Raw genomic sequence first — 23,294 nt, forward strand, 5'->3', positions numbered from 1 at the left:
GGCTCATCCCGGCTGCTCTCGCTGGCACGGAGGCGGCTGCTCCGTGCCCGGGACCGATCCCGCCCGTGCGGCACCGGGCTCGGGGCCGCTGCTCGGGGGGAGGTGTCCGTGCCCGGCTCGGGGCTGGCACGGGATGAACTTGAACGGGCCTCAGAGCCCAAAGCGCTGCAGGCGCCGAGTGCGGGCACAAAGCGCCGCATCCTGCCTGCTCCGGGGCCGAGGCTGCTCGGCGCTGCCCTCGGTACCGGGACCCGCTCCGTGTCCACAGGCAGGGAGCCGCAGCGGCCGTGCCGGCGCTCGGTGTGCCCGGGCTCCGAGGCGCCGGGGCAGGGAATGCGGGGCACAATGGTGAGCAGCCCGGGGCTGCTGCTTCTTGCCCCTCGGCAGGGGCGGGCTCCGAGCCGCAGCTGCCCCGGGCCAGCAGCAGCCGGCAGCTCGCAGGCGCTGTCAGCGCCCGGCCCGGCACGGAGCTGGGCTGCAGCGGCTGCAGAGCCACAGGGGCCGGGGCTGCGGGCACCGAGAGCTCCCGGAGGCTGCGCTTGTCTCCGCAGCTGCTGCCGCACCTCTGGGCAGCGGGGACAGCGCAGCCACAGCTGCCACCGCCCTCCTGAGCCCCCAGCGCCGGTACCAGCAGTGACCTCTCCCCGTGTCCCTTTCAGGCTGCCATCAGCGCGGCTGTGAAGCTGTTCCCGAGGCCGAGCTCCCAAAGGATCTGCCAGCACTCCTGATGTCTGGAGAGCAAGGTGCTGTTTGTTCCAGGCAGAGACATGCTGGCTATGAGCAGGAGGAGAGTGAACTCTGCTCCGTTCCTGGAGCTGTGAAAGAGTCCCCGAAGAACAGATCAGCAACAGGGAATAGACACCGAAGATTCCTGGGTGAGTGCAGGGCCACCCCTGTGGTCTCTAGGGTGGGGACAGTGTCCCCTCCCAAGGGCAGGGCTGGCAGGTGTGTGGCTGTTTCCCGATGTCTGGCAGAGGCCTGGTGCTCTGCTGGGCCCCATCAGTGGCTGGAAGCAAGAGCCCCAGCTGCCCCCAAGGCTGTGCAGTTCTCCTGCTGCAGCCTGTGCCCACTGCTGTGTCCCTGCCTGTGGCCACTGCTGTGTCCCTGCCTGTGGCCAGGCTCTTGGCTCTCTGGCTGCCAGCTGAGTGAGGCCCACACTGGCTCAGGGCTCCCTGCTCTGCTCCCTGGCCATGGGCTGAGCAGATTGCAGGCCCGGCTCTGCTTCTGGCAGCCAGCAGCTCTTTCCTGCTCCAGGTGAATGGTTCAGGGGCCATCCCGTGGGCACGGCGGTGCTGATTCTGCTGCTCCTGGTGCTGGTGCTGGTTTTGGGGGTGGCCCTGGCTGTGCTGGCAGGTAAGGGAGGGGCAGCAGCCTGGGCCCAGCCCCTCGGGGCAGAGCGGGCTCCCTGCTCCCTGCACAGGGCAATCCTCAGACCTTCTCCTCTTCCCCCTGCAGCACCACAGGTTCCAGTCACACCTGCAACTCCGCTTTTGGTTCTGTGCTGTCCCCATGACTGGGTTGGCTACAAGGGGGTCTGCTACTACTTCTCACGGGATTACAGCACCTGGGAGCAGGGTCAGGAACGGTGCTCCAAGCTCGGGGCCTCCCTGGCCATTGCCAAGGATGAGGAGGCCATGGTGAGTGAGGGGCTGCGGGCGGTGTGGGGTGGCTGAGGGCAGCCTGGGGGTGCTTCTGGGCCGGGCTCGGTGCTCGTAGGGCCGGGGCTGCAGCCCTGGGCCGGGGCCTTGCAGGGAAGGAGCCCTGGCGTGCGGGGGGAGCCCCGGGCCCGTGTCCCCCCGAGGGGCCGGGGCAGCTCCCACTCCTCTCTCCTGGGCAGGATTTGCTCTTCCACCTCCGCGGGAACGTCGATTACTGGCTCGGGCTGCGCAGACGGGGCGAGCGCCTGCACTGGGGGGACGGCAGCAGCTACAGCTCCCGGTGAGTGCCGGGGAGCCGGGCAGGGCCTGGGGGCACAGGGGCACAAGGGCTGCCCCTGGTATCTTGGTTTGCCCAGACAGATGTCTGTTAAGAAAGGCAGGAGCCTTCGCTTAAATGGAAAATGCAATTTCCCCTCCCTCTGAATTATTATAATTTTGAAATTAAAAGGCTCTCCAGCAAAGATATGAGTTTAGGAATAAGACTTCTTGACTAGGAGGACTAAAAATAAAAATGTAATCATAGGAACAAAAAAACCCCTACTGGCCAGGTCAAAATATTACCTGGCACCCTGTGTGTCAGGGTGTTGGCACCAGTCCCATTCAATGGTGGTTCCAGCCCTCCTGCACTTACAGGTGTGCTTGTGTTGGATCCGTGATCCTGTAGAAGGCTGAAGTTTTCCTCAGAAGGTCCAGTCATGGTGTAGATGGGCCTGGACTGATTCCTAGGGGAATCCAGTGAAGACAGCTGCTCCTCTGGGAATGCAGTGGGCAAAGGCTGCTGTGGTGTTCCAAACCTCCGATTCTGTCCAGGTAGGAATGCTTGGCTCCTCCTCCTGGGCAGAGCATCTCCCCATGGGGTGATGGAATTTTATCAGCCATGCAGCGACATTCACTTGCCCATTAACAGAATATATGTCCTGGAGGGAGGATTGATTGTGGAGGAGATAAAGAAAACTGCCCAGTTAACAGAAGATAACTGTTCCTCCTCTAACAGATAGGAATAAAATACCCCTATTTCCAACCTAAGGCACCAGGCAGCCAGCACTGGCTCTGCTCCTCCCTGCAGGGTTCCCATCTTTGATAATTTTGAGTGTGCGTACCTGGCTGACAGGAGATTGAGGAGTGACAACTGCTCCAATGAGCGGCCGTATCTCTGCAGCAAGGCCCCAGCTCCCCTGTAACAGGGGCTGCAGAAAGGAGCTTCTCCACACTGGGCAGTGCCAGCTTCACCTCTGAGCCCAGCACAGCGCTGTCCTTCCTCAGCTGCACCCTGTGCCTTGCACTCCCTCTCAGGGTCACCTCAGTGCCTCTTCATGCCCAGTGCCAACGCTGGGCTGGGGCTGCAAAGGAAAAGTCTCTGCAATCCATCCTGCCACCGCTGCTGCCTGCAGTGACTGCATTGCCCTCATTATATGTGGGAAATACGGCTCACAATTTACACTTTTTATGAAAGTTAATTAAGGGTTAAAGTCCTGCCCTGGGATGCTTGTCTGCTTGCATAGGGTTAACTTAAACTATGTTTTCTATATACTGTTACATATTAGAGCTACATGCATATTTATACAAGTTTTTAAGAATTCAAACCTAACTTTCAATTTACGTACTGGTTTGGTTTTTTTTAACTTTTGACTTGTCTTCAGGCCATGTTGTACCTTAAACTAATATATTTAATTTTTTTCTTGTGGTTCCATTGTTTTGTATTTTCACTCCCTGATAACAAGGGTCCATAAAATCTTTTTATTTCCTATGCTCTGTTTCTGTTATCTTGTCTTTCTGATTAGAAACTCCTTGAATGTGGGAAATCACCTTATTTGACACCATTTTCTGAGTTAGTTACATGAGAAAATCAATCCAACATTACACAGTCTCTATTATGCTATGGTCTAAGATAGTGTCTATTACACCACTATTTATAAAAGCTATAGGGTGCATAGATAAACTGACAGGTTATACTCTATCAAAACCAGTAATTACAAATTGTATTATATCAGGATTTTTGTGATCAATAATAACTTGCAAAACAAAAGTTAGTTTTGTACATAAATGCAGAAGCCAATACCTATATTTGTTATTTATAACATTATACGACAAGCTCAAATGGGAAATCCAATTCACCCTGGGCTCCTGGAAATCATCACAAACTGGCCTGAAGTTGACACTTCTGGACTGTCCTTGGAAGATGTGAGACAGGACCCTCACTTTTAAAATCTTAAAGGTTTTTTTAACCTTAAAAAAATAACAACAGACTGAATAAGGAAAAACTACAGCTCGGGGTGGGGGGGGGGGGGTCTCTGAGTGTCAGCCATTTGTTCATTTACCAAATGGATGCTCTGCCTTTTATACCCTCAGCCCCTCCCAAAGTTTTGTCAGTCAGCTCCTTCTCTGCCCTCCCCAGGTGGAGATCACTTCCTTACACCTTGATTGGAGCTCAGGTGTTGTCCTGTGGCCCCTCCTGGTAATGAGCCGGCCCTCCCCAAATGCCCCGAGGCTGCTGGGGCTGCTGCAAGGGGGAGGGAGAGGGGACTGTGGGGGGAGATATTACAGTGACAGCACTCTACAGCTACAGAACTTCTCCTAATGTACACATAATATCTGTCTCTCAGTTGTGAGAGCCACAACCACAATGCTCATCTATAAAAAACCCCGTCCTTTTCCTATGAGTCATCTGCCTTGAAGAGTTAGCTGCCATTTTCAATTCTGAAAATCTCTCAAAAAAATTTTAATGAGTCATTGTAGCATCTGTTGATGATGGTGAGGACAGTGGGAAGAGAAGGAAAAAAATCTCAGGTTTTCCTTAGACAGACTTATTTGGAATGGACAGAATGGGATCACTGAGCTCTGGTGTGGCTTTTTGAGCCCATCTACTGTGCCCATGGGGTTGCTACTCATAGCAGGTGTATCTTAGTGCTGAGTGCAGAGGCCAACTCAGTCTTGCCTTCTGGTCCCTGTTGTATTACAAGACAGCTGAGCAATGGCAGAGCTCTGGGGTGCCTTTCTTGCCCCCACCTTACCATGGATATGGGATTGCTGCCCACAGCAGGGCTATGGAATCTTCTTCGTGGTGAACACAGGGGCCAACCTGGTCTTGCCCTCTATTTCTTGTTTCACTCTACTTGTTGGTCCTTGAGGAAACTGCCCATAAGGAAACCTGTTATGGTTTCCTCAACAGATGCTTGTAATTCTCATCTATTAAAACAGGACAATTACATTAATAAACAATACAGTTCAGACTCCCTGCCCAAAGTGTTGGTTAATCTTCAAGCTGGCTGGAAGCTTGACTCCACTTTTTGGATGTCTTCAATCTTTGGCTCTCTCTCACCTGGTCTGCATGTTACAGTCTGTTCTTTGGGTTCTCTCACCAGCCTTTAATTCTGTTGCCTTGAGTCCCTCTCGCTCTGGGGTTGGCACAGCCCATTCAGCTCTTAGGTAGAAGGATCCTTCCAAGCCCAAAGGATTTCTGAAGCAGTCCTAACCTGCAGCCCCTGGGTGCCTTCAGGCCATCCATCAAAATCCAAGAAGGAGTCACAGGCATCTGAGGTAAAATTAGGGTTCCACAAAAGTAAAATTTCTCTTTGTTTTTAACAGAGGCAAATTTTCATCTTTTAAGCCCAAATCTTCTCTGACACACAAAGGGACATAAAATACAGAAACTCTTTAGTTCCAACTTGAAACATTTGTTTTTTGGCAATTCTATTTGTTCATGAAGTGTGGCTGTATGAACACTACTGAAGCACACAAATACTGAGACTACTACTGCAAACTGCAGAAATGACTGAAATTCTCTTCTACTAGCAGCAAGAGTAAACATGTCTAAAGATTTCTTTGTATGGAGAGTAGTACAGGGAATGGTTTCAACATCAAAATCAACTGGAAAAAAATGATTTCAGGTAAAGTGTTAAAAAATGAACACTGTGTTATAGATATATACTATAGTATTGGCTTTTTGCAACTATTAAAATGGATTCTGTATGTGTGGTGTTAAAGTGACTTTGCTATAAAGATATAGTTTATATTTCTGTTGCTAACTAAAACTTAGAAATAGCTGATATAGATATGCATGTGTTAAAATGCCTGCTTGGTTGGGATAATATCCAAGGCATATATGATGCCAGCTATCAGCACTCATCTTCTGAAGACAGCGTGGACCCAGGCCCAAGAACTGAAGGTGATGATAAAATGGACTAAAACCACAACCAAGAAATGTGCATGCTCTAAAAAGCAGGACCCGAGCAGGTGTTATGCAAAGCAGTTCTTGGGGCATGTAAACTAGTTTGGGGAAAAGTTTACATATGCACCAGGCTGGTGCTATAGAAATGCTGTATAAAGCCTATTTCCAAACCAGCAGGTGTTGGGGAAAAGTTTACATATGCACCAGGCAGATACAGTAGAAATGCTGTACAAAGGGTGATTCCAAACCAGCAGGTGTGCTCTTGGCTGAGGGCCAAGACACATCCAGCTGTAGCCTCTGCTTTGTTGTCTTTGTCTCCTATTAAACTCCTACATTTTACCAGGAGAGGGAACAGTGGTTTTTTCAGGTTATTTCAGGTATTTTCTGAGTCATATTTTCAAGCTGATTCACAGAAGCTAAACTGTCTGAGGGCAAGAGAGCATTACAGGGAGTCATAGTTTGACATGGGAAGAATTTAGAGAAGTGATAAAAATTGTTTCTGTCTAACTGAGAGTCCGTTGAACCACTAAGAACTGAACAGGCCTTTGTGAAAGACCCTGATGAAGACCAAAGGAACCGCGATCTTCCCCTTCCCCGTCGGGCCGGCAGTGAGGCGGCGCAGCCGGGCGGGCGCTGACACGGCCCGGGCTGGGCCCCTTCCCCCCAGCCCCGCAGCCGGGCAGGGACAGGGCGAGGGCGAGGGCGGTGCTGCTGCGGGCAGGACGGAGCCGGCCTTGCTCTCATCTCGCTGCTTGCTGCAGCCCCAGCCCGGCCCAGCCGAGCCCCGGGAGCAGCCCCAGGCCAGCATCGGGACTGTAGCCCAGAGAAGCGGCCCGCAGCCAGCGGGCAGGGGAAGGAGAAGCCGCCCCTGTCCCAGCCAGCGCAGCCCCGAGCGCTGCTGCTGCTGCTGCTGCTGAGCTCTGGGCGGGCGGAGCGGATCGGAGCCGCTCCCCAGCCGCAGCTCCGCGTCTCTAACGGGGTCAGGGCAAACACCTGCAGGCTCCAAGCACCACACAAACCCTGTCCGTGCTTCTGTCCTCCCTCGAGTGAGAGAAAAGAGCAAGGTACAAACGGGTAAAAGAAAAACGTGGAAACATCACGGTCAGTGAGGAGGAAGTTAAGTCCCAGATGGGAGGGATGAGGAGATGCCTTGATTTTAAAGCTGAAATCCCCTTATAAGCTATGGAGAAAAGACACTTTTTCCCTATAATGCATAAAACTATGGGGAGATGAAGGGTTCAAATTGATATCCAGCATAGGCCTCCACACTAAAGTAAGCAGATGTTGAAGGAGCTGTAATCCCATGAGAAGTTTGCACAGAGAAAGAGAGAAGAGTAATCCCATACTCCCAGGAGAAAATCTCTGTTCCCAGGGATAAAGATGATTTTAGAAATAAATAATAAGAAGTTTTGCCTCTAACCAGCTCATCTTTAAAACAATACCCCATAAGTCAGCATGACCAATAAACAAGCTGTAGGAAGGATGTAGAAAATGAGAGAAGCTTCACGATAAATTCCCCTTGGCAGCTGCTATTTGTGACCAAATTAGGAACCAGGAGAAAACTCTTTCCTCTTGGGGAGAAGTCTCCATAACATTAACAAGAAGGACTTCTCTCCCTAAATGAACTGAAGAAAAATTTTTTAGAGGTAGTAAACTAACTGGAAAGTTTTGGTTTTGTTTCTTTACTTTGTCAGTGGAAAAGAAAAAGTTGTGGGAAGAGGAGAAGTTTTAGAAGTTTTCTAAAGGGTTTGCTTTAATTCTTGCTATTTTTTTTTCTTTTAATTACTATTAATAAAATTTTCTTCATACCCTTTTAAAGTTTTAAGCCTGCTGTCACTTTCTCATAAACTTTTCTCACAGCAGGAAATGAGTGCACTAGTGATTGACCAGCAGCAAAACCACAACACGGGAAACTGTGAGACTCGGTTTTTTCAGGGAGAGGAGGGAGCAGCAAAGCTTAGCAAAGCTTTGCCAACTTTGGGTCCTCTCACAGAGAATAAAACAAAAGTGACTACACTGTTATGAATGAGGTCCCTATATGTCTAATTTAATAAACCACAAAATTAGAATTTAGCACCAATTTTAATCGAGCAGCAACTTTATATAAAATTACACAATTAGAAACAATCAAGCAGATGCAAAAAAAAAAAATTGGCAGTGGTTTGGATAAAGCATAAGCAAAACCAATCGATTGGGGTATGGGGAGGGTTTTTCTCACCCTGCCTCATGTACAAAAGGCAAAAGGATCCAAACACAACTTATACACTGTATGCTAATACATATTCATCAATATTTTCCTGTAAATCCCCTCCCTTTTTTGATTCCTGCAATCTCTGTCACTGCACTGCACAGTCCATGCTCTGCCTGTTGCTAAGGGGTCTTTTGGCCTTTTGGGGGTCTCTTCAGAGGAAGGCTCACTGTCTTCCTCTCTGCCCTCTGAATATCCTGGCAGGTTGGGCATGTGCATTACCCTTTGTGTTATGTAAGTAAGCATTATGTTCCAACTAAGCCTTCTTATTTCATAGATAGGACTACTATTGCAGATTGCATATTTGGAATTGTCCCAGCTTTGCTCATCCCAAGGCCAATTGTGTTTTAGAATATTGCTTATCTCAATACTCCATCCTGTATCCTATTTTCCCATGAACACCTGAAAACATCTGTTTCATGACACTATTTACATATCCTTTTCTTCTATTACTTTTCAACAAATATTTTCTAAAATATCAGTACAGTTGCAATTAGTGCAGTTAGCACGAATCACATTCATTTATCACAATTTTCCCCATTTTCTCTTTTGATCATATTGGTTCATGCTTTTTATTAAAAGACTGAATCTCAGTATCTTCTACATCCCCAAAAATCCAGGTTTTCACATTCCCTCATTTCTCTTTTTGATCAAATTCGATATGTGCTATTTTCACTTACATAACGCAGGAGATAAAAAATGGTCTAGGCAACAATTCCAATGATGAGTCCAGCTAGTATAAACCACCAGACTTCCCCAAAGTGGATCCAACTTTTAACAGGTATAATTCGCTTTTGATCAATACTTTCCATTGTTATTTATTTTTAGACAGCATTTTGATGTGTTATATTTTTCACAAACTCCTCCTTTTTCAGCCATTAGGTAGTCCAAGGCCAATCTGCTCTGCTAGACTGTTACTAGGAGGTGCATCCTTTGTTGGGCAGCTGTTTTGTTCCAACTGACCTCAATTACCTTTTCCAGTCTTATCAACCAATTTAACATATAGTTTGATTCCCCAGATCTGTTTTGAGCCCAAATAGCCAGATCATAAAAGTTTATGATCCTTTCTGTGTGCCATTCATTTTCACTCCATTTATAGCTGTCCCTAATCAAAAGGTTCAGGTTTGTCTTGATATTGCCCATGGCTTTATCAAGGGGGGTTTCTCTAGTGGATTTCCCTTGGACCACGGCAGGGTGCAGGAGGAGGGTGGGATAACTCCTAACCTACAGGTCCCTTTCCATCTCTGGGGTAACTGACTCCACAAATCCAATACAGCCCATCAGGGGCCTTCCATGTTCACTTATATTGTCTGGTTGATTCCAACAGAGATCTATATTTTCTATGGAATGGTAAGGGCTAGCTCCAGAACTATTGTACCAGCACAGATTAATTTGACTGTCCCACTTGCAATCCTTTCTCTTTGTTGTTCTCCAATACCCATTGGTTTTGTTTGGCCACCAGGTCACAGTTCTATTACCTGAATTTACAATTAAGGTATATTTACAGGGGGTATGTCCCACCTCTTTGGTTCTTGGTATAGTTCTTTCCTTCTCAAGTTACACAAACTGCTCCACTTACCTGGTGACTTAAAGTCCACCTTCCAGGCTGTTTTATTTTCTCAGAAATTTGGGTGTAATTCCCTTTTTAAAAGTGTTCTGGAGCTAGACCTTCGCCCCTCCATGGCCATCTTTCAGCCATCTGAGTTCCCCCACAAATCCAAGATCTTGATGAACCCAACTTGGTTGTGAGTTTTTGCATTAAGTCTACAAAAAGATTTCTACCTGAGGTTGGCAAATCCCAGTCGCTATTTTGCTGCCTTCATTGGTTATACAACAACCTTGGATTTTCCCATTTATTCTTACCTTGCTGGTTTTGTTCTGAATTTCCCCACTCTTCTCTTTTAGGGAAACAAAGGAATTCTCCCTCTGTGGGGCAGTCTGGGCTAGAAGGTGTCCATTGGCCCAGTCCTAGATTAACTCCTCCCCAACAGGCTCGGCCATTTCTGTGGCAAGTTTGTAAATTTGTCTGGTTGTAACATTCAGCATCAACAGAGTGATGTACTGTGAGAACAGTCACTGAATTGTGGCCATCCCATATGAGGTGGCAGCATTTATTGTTTTATTGCAGGGGTTGCTAGATGCACAGGGTATCAGGATACACGTCAGGAGCCCCAGGTACCTCAGGAGTCTGGACTCTCTACCTCTCTCAAGGCCCCTTGGGCTGCAGCCAAGGGCTGAGATTGTCTTCTCAGCAGCAGAGTTTGTGTCCTGGAACCTCACTGCTGGTACCATTTCTGCTGAGCCAATCTCCACTCTTACCCCTCAATACAGTGATTATAGCACAGGATGCCATTTCTGTGTGCACCCCTCAATACAGTGATTATAGCACAGGATGCCATTTCTGTGTGCACCCCTTGGATACAGTGATTATAGCACAGGATGCTGTTCTGTGTGCACCCATCAATACAGTGATTATAGCACAGGATGCCATTTCTGTGTGCACCCCTTGGATACAGTGATTATAGCACAGGATGCCATTTCTGTGTGCACCCCTCAATACAGTGATTATAGCACAGGATGCCATTTCTGTGTGCACCCCTTGGATACAGTGATTATAGCACAGGATGCCATTTCTGTGTGCACCCCTCAATACAGTGATTATAGCACAGGATGCTGTTCTGTGTGCACCCATCAATACAGTGATTATAGCACAGGATGCCATTTCTGTGTGCACCCCTTGGATACAGTGATTATAGCACAGGATGCCATTTCTGTGTGCACCCCTCAATACAGTGATTATAGCACAGGATGCCATTTCTGTGTGCACCCCTCAATACAGTGATTATAGCACAGGATGCTGTTCTGTGTGCACCCCTCAATACAGTGATTATAGCACAGGATGCTGTTCTGTGTGCACCCCTCAATACAGTGATTATAGCACAGGATGCCATTTCTGTGTGCACCCCTCAATACAGTGATTATAGCACAGGATGCTGTTCTGTGTGCACCCCTTGGATACAGTGATTATAGCACAGGATGCTGTTCTGTGTGCACCCCTCAATACAGTGATTATAGCACAGGATGCCATTTCTGTGTGCACCCCTCAATACAGTGATTATAGCACAGGATGCCATTTCTGTGTAGCCCACCTGGGTGCAAGGATGATGGCACAGGATCCTTACAGTCTGGAGGCACAGCCCTATCGCTTTCCCTGGGTTTATTGACAGTTCTTTTTTTATTAAATAAAAGGAGCTTTGGAGACGTGCCAACCACAGGTAATCTTTTAACACTCTTTTCTATAAAATAATACTAAAACAATTTAGTTAAGCCATAAAGAAAAAAAAATTGCTATAAGATCTAACTTACTGGTTGCTTTTTACTCTGATGTTGGAGATAAATCATCTTTTCCACCTGTAAACACACCTGCAATGCCCACCTACCTGTAGTGGAAACAAATCTATGGTGACTCATAAATTTCCTCCCCCCAAGAGCTGTCAGTGATAACACAACCATCTATCACAGAATGGTGCACTTGCTCTCTTGCCTGTTCATAGGCTATTACAGCTAAAACTCGTTGGTCTCTGTTTTCTATTAATTGAACAGCTGCATGAAAGGTTCTATCCCTAATACTTAAAGGTGTTCCTATAAAATCACTGATAAGGCATGCTATTGTAAGCTGGTCACATAAGCGATTTAAGCAGGTTAAACAAAGCAGTTGATTTTCCCCTTGTTCTATTTCGGTTACTTTCCACCACGAGTTAAACTGTACAGACAATACAAGCCCATGGGGGACAGCCTGGGCCATGCCCAGCACACATCCAGTGGTCTGTTTCTTTCTGGGCCTCTGTTGATGGCATTAGTCCCTGATCCCAGTGTCTCAGGAGATGCTGAATTCGTTCTTTATGATGTTGTTCGGTCTCCAAACACAGCGGGGTTACTCGCCCCAGTGATTCCAGAATTGATGGCAAGCTGGTGTTTGAGCAGAGGTTAAAATTTAATGAAATTACCAAGTTTTCCATCTGTAGTCAAGCTGTTTGTATGTTCCAACTGAGCTCACTAGTGTGTCAGTGTGTTTACACTCTGGACACAACCCTGATGGTGGGTAACCCCTGTGACAATGTTAATACCACCTCTCCTTACAATAGGTACATTCAATGCCTACAATTAGTAGCTTGTATAAAAATTTCTAGTGGACATAAACTATACTTTTTAGCCAGCCTTTGGTATACATTGCACGTTTTCCCTTTGCTGTAACACAATTACTTTGACAAACAAAACAAATCACACATATCAAACACTCACCCACTTAGTTTGGCCAAACTACATAAAACATTCATTCATTACTATAAAAAACCCAAATTATTTGCTTTTATGACTTCAAATTGTGATCCAAATCTTGGAATAATAGGCTTCAACAAAATTTTGGCTACTGTTTGAGCTGTAGCCCGAGCTGCAGGGACTGCTTCTACCCACTGAGTCAATTGATAACTAATAGATATTTCCACCTGCCCACTCTGGGTAATTGGTAAAGTCAATCTGGATCCTTTTAAATGGCCTGTGTACTATATGGCAGCCCCCAGAGGGATGAGTCCTCCACACCTTTTTGTTTGTTTTCTGATTTCTAATATTCCTATATACCCATAAAATTTTAGAAAATGATCACAAAGTGCTCTTGTTCCTCAGTGAATCTGTTGATGTCTCTCTGGCTAAGGGTTTTAGTCCTACCATCAGGGAGAATCTATTGCCCCCCTTCTTTTTTTTCCCCTAACTTCTTTATGGCTGCTAATTCTGCTAAGGAAAAAATATGGTGTTTTATTCTGTGCTTCTGCTTTCCAAAAAGCCATAACTACACTGCTGTTTTCCCTCAAGGCAGAGATTTGCTTCATCGTCAGCCAGTTAGGGGAGGTTATCAAGACAGCCCCATATTTTACTACTGTTTTAACTATTTGTCCTCTATTCTTTTCCTGTGATCTTTTTTTATATCAGTTTTTGTTTCCTTTTGTTTTTCTTCTATTTTCTTCTTTAATGCTACACTTCTTATATTTATATTTGGGTCGTTTCCATTTTCATCTTTCTCAAAGAAATTTTTTCTATTGAGGACAAATTTGATTGCTATAAGGATAAGGAGCTCGTCTATTGAATCCTTAATTTTTCCCTACCCAGCACATTTTTCTATTTTTAACACACACACCTGTGAAGCTGCTGTGATTGTGACAGGCAGCACTAACACATGAATGTGCCACTAACACAGGGTCCATCCTGTCCCTGACCTACATCAAGTGATTATCACAGGGCTCTGAGTTATTTGGAATTTGAGTCATTTTCTCATTGTTTCCTCTCGCATTTCTCGTTTTGAGAGAAAATCAATCATCACTTGTTTCTGCATTGCTTGTTCCCTTCCTATTTCTTAACTTTTTTTCCATGCAGTTTTATGGTTTTTGCCAGTTGCCAGGGGTATCATAATAAGCACAGTGAGAATAACCAATCCCTGGTGTATTAATCCTTCTCCTTGAATGTTCATAAGTCCCCTTTCTTTGCAAATCTTTCTAGAAGTGTGTACTACTCCAAAAGCATATTTCAAGTCCATGTAAATGATCCCTTCCCAATCCTTTAACAGCAACACACAGAATAATGCAAGCCCAGGATGGGCTAAGGGGACCAGATTCCTTTCCTTCTAGTTTTTCTCCACTAATTATAGCATTCCCAGATTTTCTTTTCCCATCTATCACTCGGGATGATCCTTCTACAAGTAATTTTTCTCCTCTTTGTAACTCCTGTTCTCTTAGATCTGGACACATTTTTTGTTTGTAGCTCTGTGAGCTCTGTGCAGTCATGCATTAGTTCTTCCCCTGGGACCCCGTAGAGAAACTGAGCGGGGCTTTTTATATTTGTCATTCTCAGCTCTAATTCAGGGGAGGTTGTGCTGTATTTCAGCACTAATGGACTGAATATTTAACTCTCCTATTTCACCAGAATACCATACAGTGTCACTAATCTCCAGATCTCCAGATTACAAATTTTCTTTCATGGACCGGCGGGCGGTTATCCTAATTCCTAGGACTATTATTAAATCCCTTTCTAACAAATTATTTCCAGACTATGGTAATAACAATATGTCATTTACCCCAAATTTTTCATCTGATTCAATTTGTACTTTTTTAATCACAGGGACTGGGAACGGTTCTCTCCCAACTCCAATTACTGAGATGCATTCCTGACTTAATTTGCATCCTTGGGGGAACTTTCTTATGGTGGTCCTGGAGGCTCCTGTATCTACTAAAAATATTTCCTTATTGTGAGGACCAAGTCTTAATTTTATCAAGGGCTCTTTTGGTGCTTCAGTCCTCATTAAATACAGCCCCTGACACCCCTACTCCTCCTGAAACCTCTTTCTATCCTGCTTCCTTTTCCTGCAAAATTTTTGCAGGTGTCCCTTCTCATGGCAACAGAAACAGGTGGGTCTCGAGTCATTAGGGGTAGAATTGAGATTACCCTGATGTCTCAATGCTTTTGTGGATCCTTTGGTGTTAGTAGCCTTCTGCGTTTTTCTCGTTGTTCTAAAAACTTCTCTCTCTCTTCTCCTTTCCCTTCCTCTATGCTTGACCCTCATACACGTACAATCTTTGCATACAAACAGTTCCTGCACTTTTTCTACAAATTTTTGTAGCTCTTGCTCTAAATTTTCGAAGTCATCTACTACAACTTTTTGTAGCTCTTGCTCTAAATTTTCCAAGTCATCTAATATGTCCATCATGTCTCCTCAAGATCTAGTATTGGGTTCATTTCTAAAAGCTAATGCAAACCTCTTAAAAACGTTGCAACAGTTAAAAGTTCACTACCATGCCCAGGGGACTGTCCTGGAGAATTGCTCCCCACCCTGTTCAGGAATCCCCTTGTTTCTGACTAACCCTGCGAGCCTCCCTCCTGAGCACTCGCTCCTAGGTACAAGATGCCACCTCTCTTGCCCTAGTTTCTGGCAGGTAAATGTAATCAGTTAATGTCTTAGTTTGTTCATCAAGTTGCTAAAAAGACTATAAGAAGGGGAAAAGCCAACAATAGAAAAAACTGCAAGGTAGATGTAACCAACTAATATGTTGCAAGATGAAAATAACGGGCTAATATATTGCAAAATAAATGTCATAAGGCTTAAACCGCTAAATGTCAGAAGCTAATATGTTGAAAGGCTAACTAAGCAATGTGGAACTATATGTAGCTATGTGCCTATATATGGTAAAGGCTATTGTAAGATCTTGAGGAAGAGGATGGGAGCCTTCATCCAGACGACACCAGAAGGCAGAATAAGACCCCCTAGCAACTCTCGGCACAGATGCAGAGAACGCCGGAAGGACACCCAACGACAATAGATAAAAAAGGAGGACTGAACTGCGGAGTGGTGTGGGCCGATGGTGGAGCGGTGACTCCCCGGCTACACCCAGCGCTCCTGGGTGGGTGCAAGCCTTTTGTTGGCTTCACTCAGTGCTGTAATTTGCCTATTATCACTTGCTTTATCAATTAATAAATCACATTTTATTTGGACTCACTTGTTGGTTACTCACCGCAACTTATAACAGTAAATAACCAGGAGTTCCAGGTACCTGGGAAATCCTCACTTACTCTTCTCACTCATGGTTTAATCCCCTCTAATACTTGCTCATCTCTTGTCAGCCACTTGTTCCTGCCTGATTCCACTCACCCCGATAAGCTCCTGCCTCTCGCTCTTTCTGGCTTCAGCCTCCACAATCCTCCTTTCTCACTTACTAAGCCCTTTTTTTATTACTTTTGCTAAAATTAAACCACACTCACTCACCCTTTAGACATGCACGGCACAGCTGGATCAGCTCATCCACTCACCCACCCCCTCACAGGAATTACAGAGCCTGGTCAAAACCCTTAAGAGAACAAAACAGTCGCTTCCTTCCTTAGCCAGGAGGGCAGAACCGCCACCCTCGGCGGCCCCCACACGCTCTGTGATGAGGTCACATCTCAAACACACAAACATAGAAATGCAGGTCAACGCTTGCTCTGTGACTAGGTCAGTCTCAAACACTCACACAAACACAGAAATGCAGGTCCACACTTGCTCTGTGACTAGGTCAGTCTCAAACACTCACACAAACACACACACAGAGCTCCCCACTCTCTCTGTGACGAGGTCACATCTCAAACTCTCACACAAACACACACACAGAGGTGCCCACTCGCTCTGTGACGAGGTCACATCTCAAACTCTCACACAAACACACACACAGAGGTGCCCACTCTCTCTGTGACGAGGTCACATCTCAAACACTCACACAAACACACACACAGAGGTGCCCACTCTCTCTGTGATGAGGTCACATCTCAAACTCTCACACAAACACACAAACACCTCTCCTTAGCCGGCCGAGCCCCTTGCAGGACTCCGACTACTGCGGCCCTTGGAGTGTGAGGTCACATCAAAAGCACCCTACACATACACACAAACACAAATGCAAGCACACACCTGCCTTCACCCCACCTCGGGATACTCACAGATTCCTTTTCTCACAAGGATTTTTGTGCACACCGAAGTTTTATGGGTGCTCTCACCTTTAGCTGGCACTCTTAAGGCAGCCCCTTTGCATGCTTCCTACCACGAGCTTCTTTTGCTTATGCTTTATCAAAACTGGAACTCCTTCTCCAAGTGAGTCTGGTCTGACCTCCGGACCACCTAAAAACTGGTGTGGAGCCCCTTCCCAAGGCTAGCCGTCCTTCCCAGGGCTGGAGTTCCTGAGTTTTGGCACCAAATTGTTATGAATGAGGTCCCTATATGTCTAATTTAATAAACCACAAAATTAGAATTTAGCACCAATTTTAATTGAGCAGCAATTTTATATAAAATTATACAATTAAAAATCAAGCAGATGCAAAAAAAAAAAATTGGCAGTGGTTTGGATAAAGCATAAGCAAAATCAGTCGGGGTACAGGGAGGGTTTTTCTCATCCTGCCTCACGTACAAAGGACAAAAGGATCCAAACACAACTTATACACTGTATGCTAATACATATTCATCAATATTTTCCTGTAAATCCCCTCCCGTTTTTGATTCCTGCAATCTCTGTCACTGCACTGCACAGTCCATGCTCTGCCTGTTGCTAAGGGGTCTTTTGGCCTTTTGGGGGTCTCTTCAGAGGAAGGCTCACTGTCTTCCTCGCTGCCCTCTGAATATCCTGGCAGGTTGGGCATGTGCATTACCCTTTGTGTTATGTAAGTAAGCATTATGTTCCAACTAAGTCTTATTATTTCATAGATGGGACTACTATTGCAGATTGCATATTTGGAATTGTCCCAACTTTGCTCATCCCAAGACCGATTCTGTTTTAGGATATTGTTTATCTCAATACTCCATCTTGTACCTACGTTCTCATGAAGATCGGAGAACATCTGTTTCCTGACCCTAATTGCACATCCTTTTCCTCTACTGCTTTTTAACAAACATTTTCTAAAATATCGATACGGTTGCAGCTGTTAGCATGAATCATATTATTTATCACAAGGTAAGAGGCTGAAAAACATTTATAAGGTATTGTAAACATGAAATAAGTTATCTTTTACTAGAATAACATTGACTCTTCCATCTCTTAGCTCTCACTCTTCATCGAGACTGACGATAAAATCAAATCTTTTAAAACACCTCTGCGTTACCCGGTCAATACAAAAATAAAAACCCCGAGGTGTAGCCCCTGCCCCGCGTGCCGAGCCATCGCTGTGGCCCCGCTCGCTGCTCCCAGAGCCCCGCAGGGCCCCGGGCCCGGCTGCCGCGGCCTTGGCAGCGAGGCCGCTCCTCCATGCCCGGCCCGGGCCGAGCCGCCACCGCCGCGCGGGCACCGAGCCCGCGCCACAGCGCCCCCTGCAGCCGCGGGGGAGGCACCGCACCCGCCCCTGCCGGCCGCCACCGCAGCTGCAGCGAGGGGAAAGCGCGCGCGGCCGGCAGGGGCGGGGCTGGGGCTGGGCCTGCTCGGGGCAGCGCCGCGCTGGGCCCGTGGGCGCTGGGGACACAGCGGGAAAGAACTGCGGCTCTGTTCTCGTGTCTGGGCCCGAGAGACCCTCAGCTTCTGAATTATAATAATGCAGAGGCAGGGGGATTGCATTTTCCATTGCCAGGGAGGCTCCTGCCTTCCTTAGCAGACACCTGTCCTTCAAACCAAAACACCCCCATCGCTCTGTGCCACTGTGTGGGGAGGAGGGAGGGAATTGGGGATAAAGTGAAGCCCAGGAAAGAGGAAGCACTGTGGGGAAGGTGCAATTTTAGGATTTCGTGTCCTTTCCATTCTCTTGCTCTGATTTGTTTGATAATTGTGAAAAGTGCATGTATTTTATGATTGGCTTTTCGCAAATATTAAAATGAATATTATATGTGTTGTGTTAGAAAGTAGTGCTGTATTAATTCTCTTAAGTACTGTGTTAAATATAGTTTTAGGTTATGAAAATTGTTAAAATAGAAACGATGCTATGTAGGATACTCTTTTTAAAAAGAAAGGACACACAGTGAGATAACAGCCACAGGACACCTAAATCTTTCAGAGAAGAAGAATTTATGGCCCTCTTATCATATCTTCCTTTTATCAGAAGAAACGAACTTCTTCCAGCCTCGAAGGGGCTGTTAGGATTTGGAGGAAGAAGTTGACTATGACCAGACAGAATCCTGTGTTTGAATGGAATTTATGCATCATGTGTGAAGTGTATGAATATGCAACGGGCTATTGTTTTTAAGGTTAATCCTTTGTTAATGGGTGTCCTTTTTCGGGCTCGTGCTGCCCAGAAAAAGCTACCCGGACATCCGTAACTCTTGGTCTTTATTGTCTCATATTGTCCTAATTCAGTTTGTCCAAATTATTATTACTCTAATTGTATTACTATTTTTATAACCATTTTATTACTATTAAACTTTTAAAAATTTTAAAAACAAGCAATTGGCGTTTTTAACAATAATAAATTCAATTAAAATAATGTCTCCGCTCCGGCCTTCTTATGCCCATGAAGGGTGAGAGATCTGTTGGTAAATGATGGAGAGCAGCTTCCCAAGCTCATCTCTCAGCTCCCTCATCCCCCTGGGGTGGATCCCCTCTGGGCCCACAGATTTATGAGCATCCAAGCAGCTCAGCAGTTCCCTGACTGCCTCCTCCTGGATAACAGGGGGCCCATTCTGCTCCCTGACACCATCCACCAGCCCAGGAGTTCACTTGTCCTGAGGACAAGCTGTGTGTCCACTAAGGGCTGAGGCAAAGAAGGCATTGAGTAAATACAGATGAGGAGAAGGCAGAGGTGCTAAGTTCCCTCCTGCATCCAAAAGAGAACAAAAGCTGGTCCTTCCCTTCCTTTTACTATTATTATATCTGTAATCCTTTACAAAAGTTGCCAAATTAAGTTCAAACTGAGCTTTGGCCTCCCTAATTTTTTCCCTGTGTACCCTAGCAGCCCCCTGAAATAGTTCCTGAGAAACCTGACCCTCCTTCCAAAGCTGATACATCCTCCTTTTATTTCTAAGTTCTTCCAAAACCTCATTGCCCTTCCAGGCTGGACATTTTCCTCGTCAACTCCTCTTTGGGCACACAGGGACAGTCTGTTCCTGTGCCCTCAAGATCTCTGTTTTGAAGCATGCCCACTCTTCCTGAACTCCTTTGTTTCTAAGGGCTGCTTCCCAAGGAACTCTGAATTAGTCTCCTAAACAGGCCAAAGTCTGCCCTCCTGAAGTCCAGCGGAAAAGTCTTGTTGACGTTCCTCCCGATATCACCAAATATAGAGAACACTGTAATTTCATCATCACCGTGCCCCAGGAGGCCTCCAAACAGCACATCTCCCACCAGCCCATCCCTATTCATAAACAACAAATCTAGCAAAGTCCCTCTCCTGGAAAGCTCGCTTAGCAGCTGTGACTCTTGAGCCTTGGCAGCATGACTAGGCAAGTAAGACGTTTTCCTTTTTCCGACTGCTCTTGACTCCCTGACAACGCGATTGTGGGGAGTGAAACCCTAAACCCTTTCCTCGCTTCCTCGCGCATTGCCATTGGCAACTTCCCTGCGCGCTGTTTGGTCAAAGCGGCCTGAATCCCTGCCACACCCACTTCGGCTCCACCCTACGGCGGCACCGGCCGTGCCCGGTGGGTTTGGCCGGGAGCGGAGCGGCGGCGGCGCCCGGAGCTCAGAGGGGGCTCCAGCCCAGGTGGGACCCGCGGCTCTCACCCGCTGGGGACTGCGCTTGTCTCCGCAGCTGCTGCCGCACCTCTGGGCAGCGGGGACAGCGCAGCCACAGCTGCCACCGCCCTCCTGAGCCCCCAGCGCCGGCACCAGCAGTGACCTCTCCCCGTGTCCCTTTCAGGCTGCCATCAGCGCGGCTCTGAAGCTGTTCCCGAGGCCGAGCTCCCAAAGGATCTGGCAGCGGCACTCGTGATGTCAGGAGAGCAAGGTGCTGTTTGTTCCAGGCAGAGAGATGCTGGCTGTGAGCAGGAGGAGAGTGAACTCTGCTCCGTTCCTGGAGCTGCAAACGAACCCCTGCAGGACCGATCAGCAACAGGGAACAGACACAGAAGATTCCTGGGTGAGTGCAGGGCCACCCCTGTGGTCTCTAGGGTGGGGACAGTGTCCCCTCCCAAGGGCAGGGCTGGCAGGTGTGTGGCTGTTTCCCGATGTCTGGCAGAGGCCTGGTGCTCTGCTGGGCCCCATCAGTGGCTGGAAGCAAGAGCCCCAGCTGCCCCCAAGGCTGTGCAGTTCTCCTGCTGCAGCCTGTGCCCACTGCTGTGTCCCTGCCTGTGGCCACTGCTGTGTCCCTGCCTGTGGCCAGGCTCTTGGCTCTCTGGCTGCCAGCTGAGTGAGGCCCACACTGGCTCAGGGCTCCCTGCTCTGCTCCCTGGCCATGGGCTGAGCAGATTGCAGGCCCGGCTCTGCTTCTGGCAGCCAGCAGCTCTTTCCTGCTCCAGGTGAATGGTTCAGGGGCCATCCCGTGGGCACGGTGGTGCTGATTCTGCTGCTCCTGGTGCTGGTGCTGGCTTTGGGGGTGGCCTTGGCTGTGCTGGCAGGTAAGGGAGGGGCAGCAGGCTGGGCCCAGCCCCTCGGGGCAGAGCGGGCTCCCTGCTCCCTGCACAGGGCAATCCTCAGACCTTCTCCTCTTCCCCCTGCAGCACCACAGGTTCCAGTCACAGCTGCCACCTCACAGTGTGTTCTGTGCTGTCCCCGTGGCTGGGTTGGCTACAATGGGGTCTGCTACTACTTCTCACGGGATTACAGCACCTGGGAGCAGGGTCAGGAACGGTGCTCCGAGCTCGGGGCCTCCCTGGCCATTGCCAAGGATGAGGAGGCCATGGTGAGTGAGGGGCTGCGGGCGGTGTGGGGTGGCTGAGGGCAGCCTGGGGGTGCTCCTGGGCCGGGCTCGGTGCTCGTAGGGCCGGGGCTGCAGCCCTGGGCCGGGGCCTTGCAGGGAAGGAGCCCCGGCGTGCGGGGGGAGCCCTGGGCCCGTGTCCCCCCGAGGGGCCGGGGCAGCTCCCACTCCTCCCCTCTCTCCTGGGCAGATTTTGCTCTTCCACCTCTGTGGGAAGGTCGAATACTGGCTCGGGCAGCACAGACGGGGCGAGCGCCTGCACTGGGGGGACGGCAGCAGCTACAGCTCCCGGTGAGTGCCGGGGAGCCGGGCAGGGCCTGGGGGCACAGGGGCACAAGGGCTGCCCCTGGCAGCCAGCGCTGCCTCTGCTCCTCCCTGCAGGGTTCCTGTCCTCGGCAATTCCCAGTGTGTGTACCTGGCTGACAGGAGATTGAGGAGTGACAACTGCTCCAATGAGCGGCCGTATCTCTGCAGCAAGGCCCCAGCTCCCCTGTAACAGGGGCTGCAGAAAGGACCTTCTCCACACTGGGCAGTGCCAGCTTCACCTCTGAGCCCAGCACAGCGCTGTCCTTCCTCAGCTGCACCCTGTGCCTTGCCCTTCCTCTCAGGGTCACCTCAGTGCCTCTTCATGCCCAGTGCCAACGCTGGGCTGGGGCTGCAAAGGAAAAGTCTCTGCAATCCATCCTGCCACCGCTGCTGCCTGCAGTGACTGCATTGCCCTCATGACGCAACAAGCTCCAATGGGAAGTCCAGATGTCTCTGGGATCTTGGAAATTCTCACAAAGTGGCTTGAAGGTGATACTTGTGGACTGTCCTTGGCAGAGTTAGAACAGCTGACACGTCCTGAGGAGGAATTGCACTTTTGGCATCAGGCACCTGACTGTGAAGCAGATTCTGTCAGCTGCTGGTGCTCTCTCTCTCTCTCTCTCTTTCTCTCTCTCAGCTTTGGAGGAGGACGGTCAGAGCTGCTGCTTGGGGAAGGGAATTCCCTGTCAATGCCATAATCCAGCCCAGAGCAGCTTCTCCTGCTGTGGGGTTGTGGGGTGAGCCTGTGCCTGTGAGAGCAGCCCCTGCAGGGGCACCTCGCTGTCACCCCTCGATCCAGAGGGCCCTGTCCCCCCTGCTCGGGTGCCCGGGACCCTGAGCTCGCCTCTCCCTGCCCTGCTCAGACCCGGCTGCCGCTGCCCCTCGGGTGCTGCTCCGAGCTTTCGCTGCTCCGGAGCTGTGAGGGATGGATTTGGAAAGAATTTCTAAACTTTGTTACAAAGCTCACACAGACTTGTACATCTGTATGCAAATATTGAGATCAGGTGTGTTGACTTAGGAAAGCTATGGAATAGAGACGATATTGTTGAGAGAGATTGGGATAGAAATATGTTTTAGTAAGTTTTAAAATATGGCTTTATAAAGAGTAGATATTTTAGAGAATTAGAACTATGAAAGATGCATTCTAATAGGACTATGTGAGGTACAAATAGAGGTGATTGGTGTTAGAAGTAACACTATTGTGTGTAAAAGCTAATAGCTGGACAAACATTTGTGAGGTATAGGAATTAGGAAACAAATTAGCTTTTAATAGAATAACGTTGAGTTTTATATGTTTATGCTTAATTCTTTATTGAGACTGATAATTAAATAAAATCTTTTATAACACTTCTCAGTTACCCCATCTTTATAGAAACTAAAAAAACAACAAAACAGTAGTTTCATTATAAAAGACCCAATAACGCAACTATCTTTCAAGCAGTTAAAAATCCTCAAAATAATTTCTGTTTAGTGCTACTACAAAGAAACAAGACCCTAAAGAATTAATTCTTCTACAAAATGAAAAAAAAAAAACCAAACCCAAACAGTCAAGACTTTTATCTACCTGCATCATGAGCTC

At 47.9% G+C, this 23,294-nt stretch overlaps 2 protein-coding genes across 2 annotated transcripts in view; both read left to right on the top strand.

Moving 5' to 3' along the window:
• The window catches only part of LOC129122893 (uncharacterized), a 45,138-nt gene extending 38,965 nt beyond the window's left edge, over nucleotides 1–6,173 (top strand). The window contains exons 5-6 of the mRNA XM_077182744.1: nucleotides 1,838–1,938; nucleotides 2,292–6,173. Coding sequence (XP_077038859.1) covers nucleotides 1,838–1,938; nucleotides 2,292–2,322 — 132 coding nt within the window. The 3' untranslated portion in view covers nucleotides 2,323–6,173. The remainder of the gene's footprint in view (nucleotides 1–1,837; nucleotides 1,939–2,291) is intronic.
• A 13,979-nt stretch (nucleotides 6,174–20,152) lies between these two features.
• On the top strand, nucleotides 20,153–23,062 carry LOC129123137 (C-type lectin domain family 2 member H-like). The gene is made up of 5 exons (XM_077183484.1): nucleotides 20,153–20,257; nucleotides 20,414–20,632; nucleotides 21,012–21,394; nucleotides 21,600–21,700; nucleotides 21,791–23,062. The coding sequence occupies exons 2-5, from the start codon at nucleotides 20,485–20,487 to the stop codon at nucleotides 21,903–21,905; spliced, it is 747 nt and encodes a 248-aa protein (XP_077039599.1). The 5' UTR covers nucleotides 20,153–20,257; nucleotides 20,414–20,484; the 3' UTR covers nucleotides 21,906–23,062.
• The last annotated feature ends 232 nt before the right edge of the window (nucleotides 23,063–23,294 follow it).

This window comes from Agelaius phoeniceus, chromosome 9 (genome assembly GCF_051311805.1).
Source record: "Agelaius phoeniceus isolate bAgePho1 chromosome 9, bAgePho1.hap1, whole genome shotgun sequence".
Classification (NCBI taxonomy): Eukaryota; Metazoa; Chordata; class Aves; order Passeriformes; family Icteridae; genus Agelaius; species Agelaius phoeniceus.